We start from the raw sequence: 21013 nt of genomic DNA on the forward strand, positions 1-21013 counted from the left end.
AAATGCTACTTACCAGAGCACTGAAGTCCATTGCCCCTATATCCCTGCTTGCATTTGCACTTGAAGGATCCTGGGGTATTGAGGCAATTGGCATGGAGGCTGCACACATGGGTATTCAGAGCACACTCATTTATATCTGAAAAGGGGAACATTCCAGTGAACAACTTTATGATAAAAGGGCTTGCTGAAAGAGTAGCCTTTTCACTTGAGCAACTTCGAGACCAACCACTCAACACCTCAGCAAACTAAGTGCGGCCTGAGAATGGAGAGGTGTTCAAAACCAGAGGCCCTTTGGCCCAGAGCCCTGGCTTTGCCTGGCGCCTGTCTGGTATGTAGGGAAGGTGCATGCAACTCACCTCCCCCGAGCAACTTCACGGCCTGCTTATTATTAATGCTATTGAAATCTGCTAAGATGTTTGGAGTTTCTTCTTAACATCTTCATCTATGTAATCTGGAACTGAATAACACTATCTGGAAAACAAATGCTAGATTTTGGATGGGTTTGCTTTTCATCCTTGTAATCCGAAAACTAAGTAATGATATCAGAAAATGAATTCTAATTTTGGATGGCCTTTAAACTCCTCACAAACAAAAAAGACGGGATCAGCCAGGAACCTCTGACATCATCTGAATTCACGGGCATGGGCATTTTGCTTAGAAGCTGCAAGGGGAAAGGGTCAGGCTGGTTTGAGCTCGCCTGTTGGATTCAGCAGTGGAAAATTGGCCAGATTCCACCCAGGTGGGAGCTGCAAGTGCTCTACTCTGCGCCCCATGTCCTGCATATGCTTTTGTAGATGTAAGCAGACAGAACAGTGTATTGTTTTGAACTCAGTCATAAAAGGAGCAAACCCGAGATTTGCTTCCTTGTGCAGCTACGTGGATTCCCAACTTGTTGTGTGGGGAAAGTCCTTGCAGTGTCAGGGAACTGGGGAATACTGTACCACTGTCATTTGATTGCACGACTGGCTGGGTCAACAGGAGAGGGTGAAGAAAATTTGAGGGAATAACCACCGAGGCCTCCCAAAATGCTTCAAAAACCAGCAATGGGGTGTTGCCCCACCATGAAGGTACAAGACATGTCCAAAGAAGCCCTAAACACAGGATTTAAATCATTTTCTCCACTGGTTAGCTTTCCATGTCATGTGGAAACCTTTGTCACCCATGTTATGTGAATAGAGAGCTAGAGGTAACCCACATTTCTCTTCACTATAGGACAATATATTAAGGACAACTGCTGTGGGATATTTGTACACTGTGTGAAGATGTATTGCTGGGATTGGTGTAATAAAAAGCTGAACAGCCAATACTAGGCAGGAAGTATAGATGGGACTTCCAGCCAGCGAGAGCTCTGGGAAGAAGAAAGATGGATTCGTCAGCCAGACACGGAGAGGAAGCAGGAAGTACAAGATTGAAGGGAGGTAATGCTATGTGGCAGAAAATAGATTGAGACAATTGAGTTAATTTAAGTTATAAGAGCTAGGTGAGACAAGTCTAAGCTAAGGGCCAAGTTTTCATAATTAATAAGTTTCCATGTTGTTATTTGGGAGCTGGTGGTCAACAAAAAAGCTCTACAGGCAATGGGTATGCAAGACCCCACAAGCTCTTGAGGCTTGGGATCCCTTCCCTAAGAGATACAAATGTTTGGCTTCATACAGATGAGACTAATAGTTGACTAAGAACAGTGTTAGCAGAGACTGAGTTTGACACTTGAGCTATGGGGAGGCCAAAAGAAGAGGAAAGGACACGTGCCTTTTCATAGAATTTTCCTTTTAAAAAATGGATGCGTGCGTGTGCGTATGTGTACAGATGTGTGTGTGCCTGATGAAGGCCTTGACTGTCCTCCTCTATAATTATCCACTTTTCTTTTTGAGGCAGAGTCTTTCCCTAAGGCTCCTTTTTTTTTCTTAGATAGGCCGGAGCCAGCAGACCCAAGTGATCCTCTTGTCCCTGTTCCCTAGAACTGTGGTTCAGGTGTTTTCTGGGAGAGTTGGCTTATTATGCGGTTGCTGGGACACAAACTCAGGTCCTTGCGTTTGTAGACCAAATACTTGTAACTATGGACCGAGCTCTCCAGTCACCTTCATACATTTGTCTAAAGCCAATAGAAAACATTAGGAACAAACCCCCAAAGTCTTCTTAATCTTACAGCAAATATAAATATTTATTGCTCCCATTCTTGGATGTGTAATTGGAAACAGAAGCAAATATAAACTAATTGAAAACTTACAAAATTATAAAAAAAGATCTCACAGGTAACATCTCAATATATTTGCCTCCATAATAATTATATTCATTTGTTTAAGTCACTATGGACCTAGCTTCATAATTAATTTCACTGGGGTTACCTAAATGCTGCAAACTTAATATCAAGGTTTTCTGTGTTGTCTACCTGGCCAGTATAGTAGATTGAACGGACATAAAAAATAGCTGTAGAGAAAGCCGTGGGGCTCGGGGGCAAGGAAAAAAAAGTCACTATCTTACCTACGCAATCATACCGGCGACTGACATATTTCAATTCAAAACCAATGTGACATTTGCAGTAGTAGCTTCCAAACGTGTTCACACATCTTCGATTGGAAGGGCAGATGGCTTTCCTGGAAGCGCATTCATCGATATCTAAGGTATAGGAGCAGAAGCTGTCAGTGACTGCAGGAAGAGTACTCCAACACATGCGCAGGTACTCACCTTAACCCCCAGCATGCAATGCTCAAGCACATGCAGCCTCCTGGCCTAGAAAACTGATTATCTAGTGAAAAGTGCCTATGTCACTTGTTCAGGAAGTATTCTAGGTTTTTATCAGGCACACGCACAGCTCTTTAGTTCACAGGTTCACATCACTGTGCCTGTCTTTCCTTGGAGGTGTTTCCTGGCTATAATGTCATTATCTATATTCCCCACCCCCAACACGTGTATCCTAGATTGGTCTTAGACTGGCTATGTAGCCAAGAATGACCTTTAACTCCTGGACACAGCAGAACTTGGACTTCCCATTCTTGTGGCGTGAGTTTTCCCTTATAATAAGCAAAAATATAATTGTTTATCTTAAGCTGGCCTGGTTATTTCCTGAATCAAGTTACCTTATACAGTATCTGTTCAGCACAAGCCTTGTAATGAATGAAAATGGAGTTCAGTGGAGGGAGAATGGAGGGGAATGAAGAGGAAATGGGAGAGGAATAGAGGCTATGCCTTCTGTTATACCTAGGCACACTCTTCCATTTGGACCCAGGCGGAGGCCAGAGGATGGACACACACATCGTGGCCCTTCCTCTGTTTCTTCGCAGCTGTACTGGCAGTTTGTCCTGGCACATGTCCTAGAGTCTGCAAAAGTAGACAGAGATTAACTAAGGAAGTCTCTCCCAATTCTGTGATGTGAATTGTAATATGTCTTAGGACAGGATTCATGGTCTGAGTCCCAAAAGGAAACCCACAAGGAATCCGGGCAAGCGTGTTGTTGTGGTGGCCCCTGGGGTGAATCTCACTCGTGGTTTGTTTCATGGAGTAACACATTGCACTTGACTATCTCTAGACAAAACCTATAGCTCTGAGTGCAACCCTATTTCTTTTTATTTTTTTAATTTTTTTAAGATTTATTTATTTATTATGTATATGGTGTTCTGCCTGCATGTGAACCTGCACCCCAGAAGAGGGCACCAGATCTCATTACAGATGGTTGTGAGCCACCATGTGGTTGCTGGGAATTGAACTCAGGACCTGTGGAAGAGTAGTCAGTGCTCTTAACCTCTGAGCCATCTCTCCAGCCCCCTGCACCCCTATTTCTTAAATTGCAACATCCTCTTATATTTCTCAGACTGGCCTTGAACTCACTTTAGCTTTAAAACTTTTTTTTTTAAATAATACTTCATCAATTATTTGGGAATTTCATATCATGGACTCCGATCATACTTCCCAGTCCTCCCAGGTCCTCCCCCACATCCTTGTAACCCCCCTCCTCAAGAAAGAAGAAGAAAAAGAAACAAACCAAACCAAAAGAAACCAAGACTCCAATGAAGTTGATTGAGATAGGGTCTCTGTTGCTTTTCTACTATATACTCCAGGCTAGCTGGCCTGGAAACCTCCAGGGATCCTTCTGTCTCTGCCTCACAGCTTCCTGAAGGGTTGCTGGAATTATAAACCCTTGTGCTTTTTGTTTTGTTTTTTACTAGGGTTCTGGGGATTTGAACTCGGGTCCTCATGCTGGCAGGTCAGGTGCTTTTACCTCCTGAGCCATCTCTCAGCTCCCTCAAAATTTCTTATATTCTCTGACCATTGACCACAACCATGATTTTGGTAAATATACTCCATCCACCCAGCTCCAGAAAACACTAGTCATCTAGAGGGATCAAAGACAGTGAAATGGGCCAGGAGGAATAAAACCAGCACCCAGGAAAGAGGCCAAGGACATGGTTTAAGCTCTAAATGGAGAAACAAAGATAATCCTTAGAGGGAAAGAAAGAGTGTGTAGGGATGGAGACCGAAGGTGGGAAGCAAACACCTACTGATGGTTATAGTACTCATTTCTTTTCTTCTCTTTTTAGTTATCTTCTTTGAAATGTAATCAGCAAAATTAACATTACTCTCTTTCCATTTGGGGAAAGATATCTCTTTGGCATTGCCTGAGTTCTACTGGAAGGTTTCAGATCCATTAGCATCGATCTTTTTAAAATAAAAGTTCAAAGCGATGGCTGTAAAAGCCTAGATAATGGGTCCTCTTTGGGGAGGCATAAGAGAAAAGTTCTGGCCAAGTTCTAATTGGTGGTAGTCACAAAGGTGCTGTACAAGAATTCATTAAGCTATCAGATTGTTTTGTGTGGGCGTCTGTTTATGAGAATAAGGATATTTGAAAAAGACACCGTGAATGTTTGTGTTATCTCTTAGGCTTGTTTACAACGGGAGGATCTGAGTACATGGTGAGAAGGGGCCAGGACAGAGAGGAGCCAGGAGCAGTAGGCAAGACTAGATGAGATGACCTTGGCAAGCCTGGGGTGGACTGGAAGCCTACTTGACTGCAACCCTAGGAAGCTGGCTGAAGGCAGCAGGTTTATGTTTGCTGGGGGTCACAGGGCAGAAGAAAAGGAGAGGGCAAGAGGGGAGGGAAGGCATGCAGGGAAGGTGGGTTTGCTTTTCAGCTGCAATGTGACACTTAAAAGCCTCTTCTCTCAAGAAATGAATGGATGGAGACTCCCACCCTCCCACGGAACCCGGGTCTCTATCACAGAAAAGCTTTTCTTCTCAGGAATGTGGGTCAGAATGCACTTCCAACGAGACACTCTAATCTCAGGGAGTAGGGGCGTGAGAAAGGTAGCTGGTGGGAAGGATTGATGGCCTGGGATGATGCAGACATTTATCACCTCCCTTTGCTCACTACATCTAGTTTCATGGTGAAATCCAACTCGTCTCTACACACAGAGCTATGTAATTGATTTCCCCCACCCCCTTGAGTCTGTATTTTTCATTTATAAAATGAGTATCTAGAAGAAACAAGTCCACAGAGACAGAGGAGGCAGATTTGTAGCTGCTAAGGGCAATGGGGGTGGCTGCTAATGGTGATGTTCATGACCATTATTTTTTAGAGGCAGAATCTCATGTATGCCCACGTTGACTTCAAACTTGACTTGTAACTCAGTTTGACTCTGAACTAATTTCTTATTCTCCTGCCTCCACCTGAATGTTGTGATCACAGGCATGCACTGGCATGCCATGTTTGTGTGGGGCTCGGGATCAAACCCAAGGATTTTTACACGCCAGGCAGGCCTCTACCAACTGCGCCATATCCTCAACTGTAGACATATTGTTTTTGAGAAATGTTTCACTATGGAGTCCTGTCTGGCCTGGAACTCACTGGGTAGATGAGACTGGCTTCAAACTCACAGAGCTCTGCTTGCCCCTCCCTCTCAGATGCTGGGATTAAAAGTGTGCACCACTACACCAGGATAACCTTAAATATGTTTTTTAAAAGGTGCCCAAGTAAGTCCTTTCCCACACACCGACTACCAAAAGGCAAGCTTTTCGCGTTGAGTGGCTGCTGAAACTTACGTGCACATGTGGAGTCGGGTAGAAGCATGTGGCCACTGAGGCAAAAGCATTTGTAGCTGCCGTGCGTGTTCACGCACCTGTGCTGGCATGGCCGGGGTTTGACTGCACACTCATTCACATCTGCAGGGCCAGTCAGAAAAGGGAGGAAAGTTAACGAGAGTCAGAAATCATCCATGTGCGAGAGACTGGATGCCGATTTTCAGAAGGACACAGGCTCCCTGCTTCTATCCTTTCAAACTGTCAAACGTCTTTCCACTTGGAAAGATTGTTGAGGATGTGGAGCAAATAGGGCAATCATTCACCATTGGAGGGAATGGAAAGTATTACAGGTACTTTGGAAAACTTCAAGTTAGAAAGAGACCTACCTATGAGCTAGCAGTTGCAGTCCTAGACATGTTCCTAATAGAAATGCCTGCTGTCCTTTCACACCAAGAAAACACACTAGCATATGTATAGTTCATACTAGCGTATGTATAGTTGGAGTGATTCAAATACACCTCAACAGGATAGATATATGATAAGTATGTCGTAAGCAGTTAAATAGAAGAAACTACAACTATAGGCAACAAAAGAAGATTTTCACAAGCAGAAATTGAGTAGAATAAGCTGAGTATCACCATTCTACTGTGATAGAGGAAGTAAAGTCAAGATATGCTTTTCTCTATCTGTCTGTCTGTCTGTCTGTCTGTCTATCTATCTATCCATCCATGTATCATCCATGTATCCTACCTGTCTCTATCTATCTATCTATCTATCTATCTATCTATCTATCTATCTATCTATCTATCTATCTGTCATCACATGATAGCCCAGGCTGGCCTTGAACTTGAGGCAGCCTTCAGGCTTCATCCCCTCCAGTGCTAAGGATCACAGGCACAAGCCACCCACCACCATCCACGGCTATGCTTTTCTTGTTGATGGAAGAAATACTTAGATGTGTCAGAGGCAGGAACTGTTGAGTTTCTGGTTTTGTTTTGTTTTAATCTGGGTTTCAATTAGAAAGGTATTGTGGCAATTTATCACATATATTTTTTATGAAAACATTTAGTGTGTGTGTATGTGTGTGTGATCTGTATGTGAGAGTGTGGGCACATGGTTGCCATGGAGGTCAGAGGAAAGCTATCAAGTGTCAGTTTTCTCCTTCTGATGCAGGTCCCAGGAATCAAACTCAGGTTAGCAGGCTTGTACAGCAAGTGCTTTTTACCCGATGAACCGTCTCACTGGCCCAAGTTATACATTATTAATACATGTACACTTCTATATGATGCTACTTAAAGAGTTAGAAACATCAAATTTGAATATTTCTGTTTGTACGACTTCCTAAACAGCGCATGCCAGGGAGCATTGCTGTGATTTTGGTTGACTCCAGACTTACACCCAGCGTCATAGCTCATATCATTCTAGAGAAACCCTGACAGGCAGTTGGTAGTGAGGTTGCAGCATATTTAATTGCATGTGAAGGTGCACATGGGGTGTTTACAGAGCTACATGTACATGATCTCAATTGTAGATGAATCAACAACCAAACAGAAATGTGTAGGGGACAGAAGCCCGGGGTGAACGCTCTCAATGCTAGCCATGCTTGTGGCTAATCAGTTTGTTCAAAGATGTCTTTTTCCTGTGCTTCTTAGTATATTTCGTTAAAAAAATTAAAGACTAACAATAAATAACATTTTTAAGAAAAGAATAAATAACATTTCTTTTAAAATAAGAACATGATAAAGGAGGTGGGCTGGGGTGTAGCTCAGTTAGAAGCATGCTCACCTAGCATCCACAAAACACTGAGTTCAATACCTAGTGCCACAAAATCCAGGCACGGTGGTGCCTGTAATCTCAGCACTCAGGAGGTGGATATGGGGGTGGGGTGGTGGGGGAAGATCAGGAGTTCAAGGTCATCCTGGGATACTTGAGACCCTGTCTCAAATAGGAAAAAAAAGGTACAGGAGAAAAAACTGTTGGAAGACATTGTGATGAAAGGATCTGTGTTGTCTTTGGCAATCTGATTGTGGAGGAGGACTCATAGCATAACTCCCATCAGGAAGAGACAGAGAGGGGAACAGCAGCAAATTCCACAGAAGAGAAGACAGTTCTGAAAGGCAGCAAGCAGAATGCGCCCTTGAAAAGTGAATCAAAGGCTCTTCCTGCCTTTGGAAAGTTCTGTGGATGCAGATTTTCTTTTTCTTTTCTGTTTTTAAAATAGTCTTTAAAAATTTTACATACCAATTCCAGTTCCCACTCTCCTTCCCCTCCTCTCGCTCCCCCACCTTCCCCTTACCTCCCCCCAAACCCCCCCACCCCGCCCCGTGGATGCAGGTTTTCTATCACCTGAAGAAGCTTCCTTCTCTATTGCTTGTCCCCTCGACCCTACCACCTCCCTTACACAGTCCAATCACCGTATTGGTTTTTTTAAAACTTTCGTTTATTTTATTTTGCAAAAGTGTGTGCATGCAGGTGTGCGTGTGTTCATGTGCCTATATCATCTCACTGGCCCCCAACTCCACCCTCTTTTAATAGGGGAATTGAAATACGTTGACTGGACATAATGGAAAACCCAGTGTATCCCATCATTTGGCTTCAAGTTCTCAGTGACTCACTCATGTCCTAGAAAGAGGATTTTTGGGAAACACATTAGTTGAGGCCTGAGGCCCATTGCCATGAGTTGTTTTTGAACACGTTGCCATGGGGCAGGGGGACTGTCAGGGGAAGAGAGAAAACCTTAAAACTTGAGCCAACTGGACCACTCTCTCAATGTTGATATTTTACTGGAACTTGAGAACTAACATGAGAAATAGGTCTTCTAGTGCAAAGGGTTCCAGAAGCGATCTAGCACCTGGTAAGAGAGATCTAATATGTCTAATATGAGATTTTGCCGATGAACCTGGATTCTCAGTGTTTGCTGTGTGTGCGGCTTTGGGTTCATGAGTATGAATCAGGCCAGCTGCCATTCCCAGGCTTTGAAGACAGGAAGAGAGAGTTCAGCTATTAGGCTAGGTTGGCCAGCCAGTGTGCCCGAGATTACAGTTCTTTCTCATCACACCCAGGTCGTTTTGTATGTGGCATTTGGATCTGAACTCTTAACTGCTGAGCCTTCTCTCTGGCCCTCTGGAAGTTTCTCACGAGAGCAGTTAAATGTGATTTGCTGGTTGTGCTTGACCTTATCTCAGGATGAGGGGCACTTTGTTGAGGCTCTCTTTCTGTAAGGGTGGCTGAACCTCTCTTGACATCTGAGTCCAGATCATTCCTTTATGTGGGGCTGATCTGTACTGTGGGTATTTAGGAGAAGGGATGGGATTTGTTCAATAGATACTACTAGCAACCCCTTCCCTAACTGAGCTCCAGCATTGGGGGGTGGATTTTGTTCACTATAATTCCCACAGTCTTGCAGCATCAACATTTATTGCCATTTGGACCAAGCTATTTTTGTTGGTACAGGGCATTTCTGGGCACTGTAGAGTGCTGTGGTGGTTTGAATAGGAATGGCCCCCATAGGCTCATATATGTGACTGCTTGGCCATTAGGAAGTGGCACTATTAGGAGGTGTGTCTTTGTTGGAGGAAGTGTGTCACTGGGAGTGGGCTTTGGGGTTTCAAATGCTCAAGTCATCCCCAGTGAAACTCTCTCCTCCTGCTGCCTTCAGATCTAGATGTAGAACTCTCAGCTACCTCTCCAGCACCATGTCTGCTTGCATGCCACCATGCTTCCCACCATGATGATAATGGACTAAACCTCTGAAACAGTAAGCTAGCCCTAATGAAATGTTTTTCTTTATAAGACTGTGTGGTCTTGGTGTTTCTTCATAGCAATAGAAACCTTAACTAAGACAGATGTGTAGCCAGTAGATGCCAGCCAACAGCACCTCTTCTAAATGGCTTTCAACAATGCTGTCCCTTGGGTATGGTTCCTGAGTTTGGCAACTAAAAATATAGGACTATCAGTTAAGTTTGACTTTTAGGTAACTGGTATGTCTTAGCATGCATACGTCCCATACAATTTTACTGCATAAACATACTATAATAGAGTTATTGCTTATGTAAAAGGTAAAATGAGAGTGGACCTTATAAAATGATCTAACAGCTCTCTCTACAAGACAGAACTTTTGTTCTAGACTTTTCTTGTTTGTTTGAGACAGGGTCTCAGATAGCCCAGCCTGTTCTTGAGCACATAACTGGCTTCAAACTCCTGAGCTCCTCTACCTCCCATGTGCTGCGATTATAGTCATGTGCCCATACCTGGCCAATGTTCTAGATAGTAAAGTAAATCCTTAATTAGCACCAGATAAATAGATTAAGACAAATATCATAAATTAACTTTTGAGATATATCTGTTGCTGGGCTGTAGGTAAAGTGCTTGCCTAGTGTGTACAAAGTCTTGAATTCCATCGCCAGCATTGTATATACTGGGCATGGTAGCCCATACATATACTCCAAACACCTGGGAGACGGTAGCAGTAGGATCAGGAGTTCAAGATTCATCTTAGGCTATATAGCAAGCAAATCTGTTTCAAAGCAAAACAAATCAATGTGGTGTCACATACCTTTAATCCCAGCACCCAGGAGGCAGAAGCTGGCAGATCTCTGTGAGTTCAAGGTCATCATGCTTTACAAAGTGACATTTAGGATGGCTAGAGGTACATAGTAAGACACTTTCTCAAAAGCAAAATCAAACCCTCTCAGAAATGTATATGCTGGGATAAAAATATGCACACAATTCCCCAGTTCCATTTTTAGATACATATCTCACAAAAGCAATCACTCCAGACTGAATGGCCGCGAGTGGATAGGAGTAAAACGTTTGATGCATTGTTTGGAGACAATGTAAATGGTGATGGTAAGAAAGCATTTGCTTCCTGAATGCCAAATATCTTCACCCTAAGAACTGGGATAATGACGTTAAGAAGTTTGAGCACTGTGCATGCTGGCAGGTAAGGGTGCCCAGGAGAAATACTGATGCTTGGAGGGTCCTGGAAAAAGCCTCTGAAGATGGAGAGCAAACTGTTAACTTTGGTTCTAATAAGGGTTTGGGGTAGAGCCTCTCTCTGCCCCACCCCCTCAAATGGGTCTCATAGATGCCAGTCTGGTCTAGAAATTGATGTGCAGCTGAAGATGACCTTGAACTTTTCTGAGCATCCCTGACTCCACCTCTCAAGTGCTAAGGGTTACAGATGTCCATCACCATGCCTGGTTTTTATGCAGTGCTGGGGATTAAACCCAGGTCTTTGTACATGCTGGGCAGATACTCTACCAACTAAGTTACATCACTGGCTCATCCTTTTTTATTTTTATAGTCTTATGAATTGTTGTTTTTAATAAAGAATGTATATTACCTAGATAATTTTAAAAATAATAGTTATTTTTAACAAGGCCCTTTGTTGTGGGATCTCGTCTTTTATTATTAATAAAGAAGCTGCTTTGGCCAATGGCTTAGCAAAGTAAAGCCAGACAGGAAATCCAAACATATATATTAGGCAGAGTCAGACTGCTGAAGTAGAGGAGAAAGACACCAGCCAACCACCGAGGAAACAAGACATGGAGAAAATGAGGTATACCACAGCCCCATGGTGATATACAGATTAATTATAAATGGGTTAATTTAAGACATAAGAGTGAGCTAGGAATACTTGAGCCATTGGCCAAGCAATGTTGCAATTAATATGGTTTTTGTGTGATTAATTGGGTCTGGGTGACTGGTAAATGAAAGGGCAGACTCTGATTATAGCCTTTTATTGCATATTTTGAAAAAAATCAGAAGTTTCACACTTAATTAAGGAGAGATAGCTGAAAACTCTCGTCCTTAAACCATGTTATGTTCAAGATTTGACTACCACCCTGTAAGAAATTCAATACCATCTTTCCTCCCTGAACCCATTGTAATGGAATTTGTCCCAGGATCCTGGTGTCATACTGACCTTGACTGCAGGTCTTCCCGGTGTACCCTGGAAAGCATCTATATTTATTCAGTCCTACACACTCACCGAATTTGCATCTGGGCTCACACACAGCTGTGAAAGGAAAAGAGATCCTGAAAATGGTTTACGCAGTGATAATGTGCACAGGCAGGTTGCCTCCTACATGGTAGAGAAGTCTTTGGGAATGGACTGAGAACCTGTTTCCTCTCTACTCTGCTTTGACCTTTCTGACACTGGGCAGGGATTTCCTTTTGAAGAAAACAAGCTCTCACACCCACTATGCAGCATAGGTAAAGATATTGTACTCATTTACTTAGTATGGCCATGTCTCCCCTACCCCCAGACCACACAGCCAACCATTTCTGAATGTCAACCCAAAATAATAATAAAGAAAGAAGAGTATTTGAGAGAAAGACACATCAGAGTAACATGGGCAAGTTGTTCCCTCCATTCCAAGGTCCCTCCATTTCTTGTCATTGTCTCTTCCCATTTCTTAAGTATTTCTCTATTTTTCTTTCTTTGTGTGTGTATGTGTCTATGTTCACATATGTGTGGATGTGAGTATACATATATGTACTTTAATGTGAAAGCTAGATGACAACCTTTTGTGTCTTCAGTTGGCATCTACTTGTTTCAAAAAATTTTTATTTATTTGTATTTGGGTGCCAAGGAATGCATGTGCCATGATATACGCAGGGGAGCGGTCAGAGAACAACTTGCCGAAGTTGGTACTTTTCTTCTACTATGTGGGTCCTGGGGACCAGACTCAAGTTTTCAGACCTTGTGGCAAGCACCTTTACCCATTGAGTCATCTTGCTGCCACCCAAAACTTGTTTCTTGAGACTGAGCCTCTCAGTGGCCTTCAGGACCACATACTAAGTTAGACTGGCTGTCCAGGGAGTCTCAGGGATTCAGCTGAGTCTGCCTCTACAGTGCCAGGATTGCAAACATGCACAACTCTACCTGGATCGATCGATCTATCTATCTATCTATCTATCTATCTATCTATCTATCTATCTATCAATCAACATGGGCTCTGCGGATCGAACTTAGCTGCTCATGTCTTTGTGACAAGCACTTTACTGTCTGAGCTATGGGCCCCAGCACTACTTAGTTTTCTTTGGGATGACCAAGACAGTTTTAGTGTCGTTTGTTATCATTAAATCTGAATAGCTCACTCTGATGGGCACTCAGAGCATAGTGAGGATGGCAGTTATAGAAGCCTAACCCAGGCAGGATTTGTTTTCCTGTTGTGAACTTATAAAGTAGGCATTTGTTAAGTCTTTCTTCAGTGAACAAAATGGTAGGCTAAAACAAGAGAGCCAGAATGTTGTAGCTGAGTTGGGGGTAAGGAAAAAATGATCAAAGATGATGGCAAGTTTGAATCAGGCTCATGGGAAGGAGATGAGCAAAATGAGCGTGAGAACTTCTGTCTATTGCTGTGTTCTCAGTGTCTTTGGGCAATCACTTAAAATTCATTTTTCTCCTGAAGCATTTTATATCATTTGTGACTATACTACATATGGGAAAATAGATGCGTCACATGCAAATATATGCCCCACACAAATGTATCCTATATATAAAAATATGCAACTATACTGCAGTCCTAGGGGTAGAACCTGGAGTCTTGTGTATGTTAGTCAAATGGTCTACCACTGAGCTACAGTCCTAGCCCTTGTTTTGTTTTTGTTTTGAGACAGGGTCTCTCTTTGTAGCCTTGAACTCATGATCCTTCTACTTCTCCTTCTTTAGTCCTGGGATTAGAGATGTGTGCCCAGAACACATATTTTTTTCAATAGTGAATAAAGCAATAGACATAGAAATTATAGCAGGGAAACATTTTGGTCTTGAACAAGTCATAACTAAGAAGATAAGGAGAGGAAAAAAGCTCGCCCAGCAAAATTTTTCCACTTCTAGAGACTAAAGAGATGGAATTTAATTTTCAGTGTCTCCTGTTATAAACATGGATTTGGCGATGCAGCTTTAGGTTCAGGTGTTAGAAAAAATAAATCTTCAATTGTTTTTTAAGGCCCAAAGACATGTGATTGCTCCCTGGAAGCTCATTTCCGATGTGATCCAGACAGGAAAGCCCAGAATGAATGCCAGATAGCACACAGGAGAAATGGTGAGCCATAGCCTTGCTTTAAGGTCGGAGCTTCAGAAAGATGTTTTCAATTTACAGTCGCTTTGGATCTGTGACCAGAACAGCCAATCCACCAAAGGGAAATGCAGTTTGTGTCTAAAACAGCCAGAGGCTGAGGCCCACTTTGCACAAAGACAAACTCTCCTCCTCAGTTCTCCTTCCCCCGTTCCTCCATTTGCAGTTTTTCAGCTGGAATGTGTCCTTGGCCAGCACTTCATTCCAGGTCACTAGAGTGACATATATTTTCAGGTTCATGATGCAGACTTGATCAGACTCCACCACTGACAGAAGATTTAGACAGGGGCAGAGGCCAAAGGCTGGGGGTGGGTGGGCTCCAGTGTGCCTGGGTGCAGGTAATTGAGAGAAACAAAGAGTCAACAGTAAATGGAAGAGAAGGTGTGTGTGGACTGGGAACTCCCAGCCAGGGTCTGGTAGTGCTTGTTGGGGCAGGTTATTGTTGTTGTTGTTGTTGTTGGTGGTGGTGGTGGTGGTGGTGGTGGTGTGTGTGTGTGTGTGTGTGTGTGTTTTGCTGTATAGGCTGAAGTCTGACTTAGGGATAAGGAACCTAGGAAGAGGGAAATAACTATCCCTGTTATTTTGTGCTTCTAGGAACATATGACCTTACCAACAAGAAGGGAAGTGCTGGGGTGGGGATGGAGCTCTGTTAGTACAGCACTTGCCTAGAGCTCAGAAAGCCTTGAATTTGATCCCTCACACTCCACAAACTGGGTATGGTGGTGTGTGGCTGTAATCCTAGCACTCAAACAGAAGGATCAGGAGTTCAAGATCATCTTCAACTATGGAAAGAGTTTGAGGTCAGCCTGGGTTACATGAAACTCTGGAAACCATCTTCAGCTTGCCACATCCACATACTGAACATTTTTCTTCAACTCTCCCACCGGGTCTTAGCCTTTTGCTTCACATTCCTCCGTGCTTGTGATATATAAGATGGTGATTGGCTGGGTATACTGTGGCCAGACTACTCTGATCCAATTGAAGAACATCCCTCGCACAAAGCCAGGTTTCACTCTCCTTTACTTGCCAGGGGTATGCTGGGTCTGATCGAGTTTTATGGCAATAAGTGTTGAGGTTCGTGAGAGTGTAAAGAATTACAAGTCACATGTCTCAGGTGACTTTTACCACTTTCCACATGACTGCCTTCAAAGAAGAATGTTTTATGCCATTTCTGGGTAAAGAACAAATCTATGTTTAATACTCCTATCACCTGGTGCTTTGAAGGACAGAAGTGTGACACGAACTATTGCATTTTTTTTCTGTGTGACAAGCAGTTAGTACATGCTTTAGTGCCTCGACTCTGCACCTTCTGGGGGATATTACCCTCTCCACATTCCAGGGGAGGAACCAGAGCCTTAATTAACTTCACTACCTTCTCCAAGTTTACCCACATCAGTCTAGTGTATGATATCTTTGATCATAACACATTAAATCAGGCTGAGGACTGAAGCATGCTAAGCAAGCATTCTAGCAGCTGAGCTACATCTGTCTGCCCTTTTAATTGACACAGGGCCCAATGCTTTAACTTCCTCTAACTGGATGGACAATGATGGTTTTCATTCTTCCCTTAGCATCTCAGCACTCTGGCTATTCCATTATGAAGAAGCCCTGATGGCTGAAAGTTTTGAATAACAGGGAATGTGTGGAAACTGTACCCATGTCTTCTGTTGTTTCATAGATTTCAGATATTATCAAGTTCTGTCCTCCTCTAGAGTCAATCTATATAGTTCAAAATCTTGTATGCATTCTTTGACAATTTTTAACATATATACAATGGATTTTGATCATAGCAAGCTTCCATTACACCTCCTCTTGTCTTCTTCCCACTCCCACTGAACCCCTTCTTCTCCCCCAAGGGTCTTCCTTCTACTGCCATGTCTTTTGCCTTTTTAGACCCTGTGGTGATTTGAACAAGGGTGGCCCCCACAGGCTCACATATTTGAATGTTTGCTCCTTAGGGAGTGGCACTACTCCAGAAGGACTAGGAGGTGTGGCCTTACTGGGATAGGTATGGCCTTGTCGGAGCAGGTGTGTCACTAGGGGTGAACTGTGAGGTTTCAAAAGTCCAAGCCTGGCCCAGTGTCTCTCTTCTTGCTGCTTTTGGATCCAGATGTAGAACCCTTAGCTCCTTCAACACCATGACTACTTGCATGCCCTCATGTTCCACCATGATAAGGAATTAAACCTCTGAAACTGTAAGCCATCCCCAGTTCAATGCTTTTCTTTTATAAGCATTGTCTTGGCCATGGTGTCATTTGCAGAAATAGAATAGTGATTAAGACTGACCTACTGAGTTTAATTAGGGTGTTTTCATAGACATGGGTAGTTATGGGAATATTAGCTGGGGCACAGGAAGCTTACCAGTGCTCACTCTATTGAAAAATAATGACTTCTACCACCCTAGCAGCTATTAATCTAGCTATTTGGACCAGTTAGAATAGAGGGGAATTGGATCAGAGACAGGCCTATGAGGTGATAATGTGATTACTTCTAAAATAGCTAGCATTTTTTTAATTTATTTATTTATTAAAGATTTCTGTCTCTTCCCCGCCACCGCCTCCCATTTCCCTCCCCCTCCCCCAATTAAGCCCCCCCCCCTCAGCATTTTAATGCACTTATGGAACATTCAGACAAGTTATTACCCCATTTAACAGACAATATACTCATGATCAGACATTTGAGATCAGAATTCTACCATAAGGTAATGAAGTCTATCCCAGATAATGTAACCAACTGCCTTGGAGAAACGCAGGTTTGATGGTTCTCTATCACAAATATTGGTCACTTCAGAAATCCACATAAAAATCAACACAAGACAGAAATCTGTGTTGATCTCAGCTCTCAGAAATCCTCTGGAAATTATTATAGGTCTCTCACATAAGCTTCTAACACAGAATCTGAGAAATCATGCCTTAGTCTGTAATCTGCACAAAATAATACAAAAAAAACCACAACACATTTGCAACCATGCCTGTGCCTGCATTTCTTGCCCTTAGAAACTGCTCTTAAGGAATTTTAAAATGGGAGTGGCATATTACTTGGCTATTAGACTAAGACTAATTAATTAAAATGTGTATTTCACTAGAATTCATTTGGAAAAACCATAATTAGAAGGAGTTAATTGGTATGGTTTTGACCATCTCAGTTTCTACAGATTAAATCAAACCAAAGCCAAACCAAACCCCAGTTACACTTACTCAGAGAGTAGCAGAAATAATGATGGACAGGAGTCTCCTAAAATAACTCCCATCTAGCATGATAATGTCAACCATTCTAGATGGGACCTTGATAATATTTTGGTATTAGTGTCACAGATTGAAAACTGACCCAATCACAGGGTGGTCTGAATTTTCACAAAAATTACCTTCACATACTCCCTTGCTGTTTCTTTTCCAGCCATAACAGCAGGCCTTCTTAGTTCCATAGCGACAGACCCCAGGCTGGCGTGCCAGTGCTGGCAACCCATAATCCCTTGGACTGTGGATAAAGAAGCACATGTTAGTATTGATTGAACAGAGATAGCCACAGAGACTCTTCCTTGCTGCAGGAGCAGCAGGAAAGACGTTAAGTATCTGTGTGATTTCCACAGACCTGAGGGAAGTGCTAGATTTTGCAGGGGACAAAGAATCTGAATTTGGGAGTTGGCAGCCTGTCTTCTATCCCTTGCCAGCTTCCCTCTAGTTTTTGGCCATTTCCTTTTTGCCTAGGATTAAAGAAATTGGTTACAGAATCTATAAAGGTAGATTGCATGAAAGTGACCAAAAATGGACATTTTTGAAACTGGTAGAATGCCACTTCTCCAATCTGCTTTGACTGGGCACAGTGGCTTCGCAGTTCTGATTTGTGTCAGTGACTCACTGGCTAAGTGGCTTTGGCTCAGACAACAGCTCTGTACTTTTACTTCTTGGGCCACCTGGGAGTCATTGAATGGTCTGGAATCGCCATACACTACGGACTGTGGGAGACCATTCTGCTAAGTCATCTCAGGTTACAGAGGAGGGAACTCCAACAGCATACAGTGGAGGCATGTCCCCAAGCAGAGCCAGGTGCTACGGATTTAAACTTACTGTGCTTCATAACAGCCTCTTGGAAACACATTTTGCTAAACACTTAACTATTGAGCAAGAACCAGCAAATATTTTCTCAAAGGGACTTGAGGAAAATATTTCAGGCTTTGCAGGCTGTAGGTTTCTGTCTATGTCCAAAAGCAGCCATAGGCAATAGCAAACAGATGGGTGTGATTGTTCCAATATACTTTATTTCTGGGTTTGGGAAGCTGGTTAAGTCAGCCAAGTGTCTTTTGTAGTCAAGACTGGCCCTGAACTTGCGGCGTGACCAATGTTGACTTTGAACTTCTGATCTTCCTGCTTCCTCCTTCCTACTACTGAGGTTACCTGTGTGCAACACCATTTCTGGTTTTGGTTTCTGTGTTGCTGAGGATTCAACTCTGCGCTTCCTGAGGGTCGAGGGAATTATATCCACATCCCTAAACATAGTATACTTCTATCCCACCATCAGCCATTTGGAAATGTTAAAACTGGTTTTGGCTCATATGTTGTATAAAAACGGGGTCACCTTGGTTTGTGGGTTATAGCTTGCTGACCCCTGATCTGAAAAGTGAGTTCCTGCCTCCCAAGAAGAGCCCTACGTGACACTCCCAGGTAAGAAGTTCCTTGCCTGTTTACCTACTTGATGTCTTGGGCTTGGGCAGGACTGATACCAGGATAGAAGAAAAGTCATACAATTTATGGAGGGCTACATTTGATATTCCTCATGCATATGAAATACAAGTGTCAAACCATTTCTTGAGCTCTTTAACAGATAAGCAATGCACATTTTACCAGGTACAGGATTGAATACATGCTAGTTTGGAGTATCTTAGTCCAAGCCAGGCAGTTAAATGAGCTTGCCCATTTCTCTCATGATCTGCTTTTCCTACAAACTTTATCAGAGATAAAAAGGTAGAGTTTGGGACATCTCATTCACCAAGAGCACAAAATGTGAGAGAAAATAATGTTTTGCAAGACAACTTTTCTTCCATTTAAAAAGTTTTTCTCTTATGTGCTTTGGTGTTATGCCTGCATGTATTTTGTGTGAGGGGCTGACTGTCCTGGAACTGGAGTTGTACACAGTTGTGAGCTTCCACGCGGGTGCTGGGAATTGAACCTAGGTCCTCTGGAAGAGCAGCCAATGCTCTTAAATGCAGAACCATCTTTCCAGATCCCCACCTTTTTATTTTTAATAGGAACGCATAATTCAGCTACTTCGAGCAAGTTTCTCTGCACCTCTATAAGACTGATACTGAAGGCTGGATGATTTTTGTGTGTGTGTGTGAGGTGACTATTATGGGCATTCTAAGATATTTAGTAGCATCTACAGTTGCTGTCTATAGTTGTCAATAGCACATATCCCCAAAGTTGTGACACTCAATAAAACACCTCCAGCTTAAATGAGTGTGGTGATGTACACCTGTAATACTGGCAATCCTATAACAGTCTGTAATGAGAGACAAGAGATTCATAGACCAGAAAGAGATACACAGCAAGTTCCAAACTGGCTAGAGTCATAGAGCAAAATGCTGTCTTAAAAACACAAATGACTTTGCCAAAAAAAAAATCCCCCACAAGGCAAAAGTGTCTTCTATTAAGTACCATTACTTTAAAGTAAAGTGTTGTTGAGCTTTTTCTGTGCTTCAGGCTCTTACTTGGCCACACGGATGGAGTAGAGGACAAAAAAGAGCCAGCCTTTGATTTTTAGTTCACAGCCTATGGCAAACAGATGCACTAGAGTATAGAGCAGCCTGGTAGCTACCATTCAAATGCTTTGAGAAAGGGCTGTTGCCAGTGCTCAGTACTGCACACATGTCTAGTTAAGTGGAGTGAACACTAGGCTAGTATTCCATCCCTGCATCCACAGACCTGAGAAAGACCTTTGACTGAGAAATATTGCAACTATATGTCATAACCAAGTCCATATCTTCTTAATGATTCTACGAGGGGTAGGTACCTTGCTCTTTTTTTTTTTTTTTTTGGTTTTTCGAGACAGGGTTTCTCTGTGGTTTTGGAGCCTGTCCTGGAACTAGCTCTTGTAGACCAGGCTGGCCTCAAACTCACAGAGATCCGCCTGCCTCTGCCTCCCGAGTGCTGGGATTAAAGGCGTGTGCCACCACCGCCCGGCGGTACCTTGCTCTTGACCCACAACTTAACTAATAATGGGCAAGGAAGACACTGTAGAACACTAACACAAACGGTTACTGAACATAAAAAGCTGTTACTCCATACATGATGTTATGAAAAAGTTTTGATTTTAGCATTTAAAAAATTGAGATATGACTCACAAAATACAAGATTGACATGTTAATGTACATGTTTCCAGTCAGTGAGTTTTGGTATTCTCATTATATTGTGCACATACCACCTAGTAACTAATTCTAAGACATTTTACTCACCCCAAAAGGAAGTTATTTCTTTTTTCCTTTTTTAATTGATTTTATTGAGCTATATATTTTACTACGCTTCCCTCTTCCTCCCCCTCCCCTTCTGCCCTCTCCTATGATCCCCATACTTCCAATTTACTCAGGAGATCTTGTCTTTTCCTACTTCCCATGTATATTAGATCTATATTTGCCTCTCTTAGGGTCTTCTTTGTTGTCTAGGTTCTCTGGGATTGTGATTTTTAGTCTGGTTTACCTTTGCTTTATGTCTAAAAGCCACTTATGAGTGAGTACATATGTTTGTCTTTCTGGGTCTGGGTTATCTCACTCAATATGCTGTTTTCTAGATCCATCCATTTGCCCACAAATTTCAAGATGTCATTATTTTTTTCACTGTGTAATACTCCATTGCGTAAATGGACCACATTTTCTTTATCCATCTTTCAGGTGAGGGACATTTAGGTTGTTTCCAGGTTCTGGCTAT

The 21013-nt window shown here is 42.7% G+C and overlaps 1 protein-coding gene across 6 annotated transcripts in view; it reads right to left on the reverse strand.

Moving 5' to 3' along the window:
• The window catches only part of Egfl6 (EGF like domain multiple 6), a 56679-nt gene that overhangs the window by 20062 nt on the left and 15604 nt on the right, over positions 1–21013 (reverse strand). For 5 of the 6 annotated variants that reach the window (XM_041639999.1, XM_041639997.1, XM_041639996.1 and 2 more), the window contains exons 2-7: positions 17461–17573; positions 11939–12031; positions 6034–6153; positions 3199–3318; positions 2482–2616; positions 14–136 (exon numbers count right to left, since the gene is read on the reverse strand). In XM_041639999.1, coding sequence (XP_041495933.1) covers positions 14–136; positions 2482–2616; positions 3199–3318; positions 6034–6153; positions 11939–12031; positions 17461–17573 — 704 coding nt within the window. The remainder of the gene's footprint in view (positions 1–13; positions 137–2481; positions 2617–3198; positions 3319–6033; positions 6154–11938; positions 12032–17460; positions 17574–21013) is intronic. The other variant, XM_041639998.1, reaches the window with a different exon arrangement.

Source organism: Microtus oregoni, unplaced genomic scaffold, assembly GCF_018167655.1.
Source record: "Microtus oregoni isolate MIOR12 unplaced genomic scaffold, Mior012 000061F_ref0000440, whole genome shotgun sequence".
NCBI lineage: Eukaryota > Metazoa > Chordata > Mammalia > Rodentia > Cricetidae > Microtus > Microtus oregoni.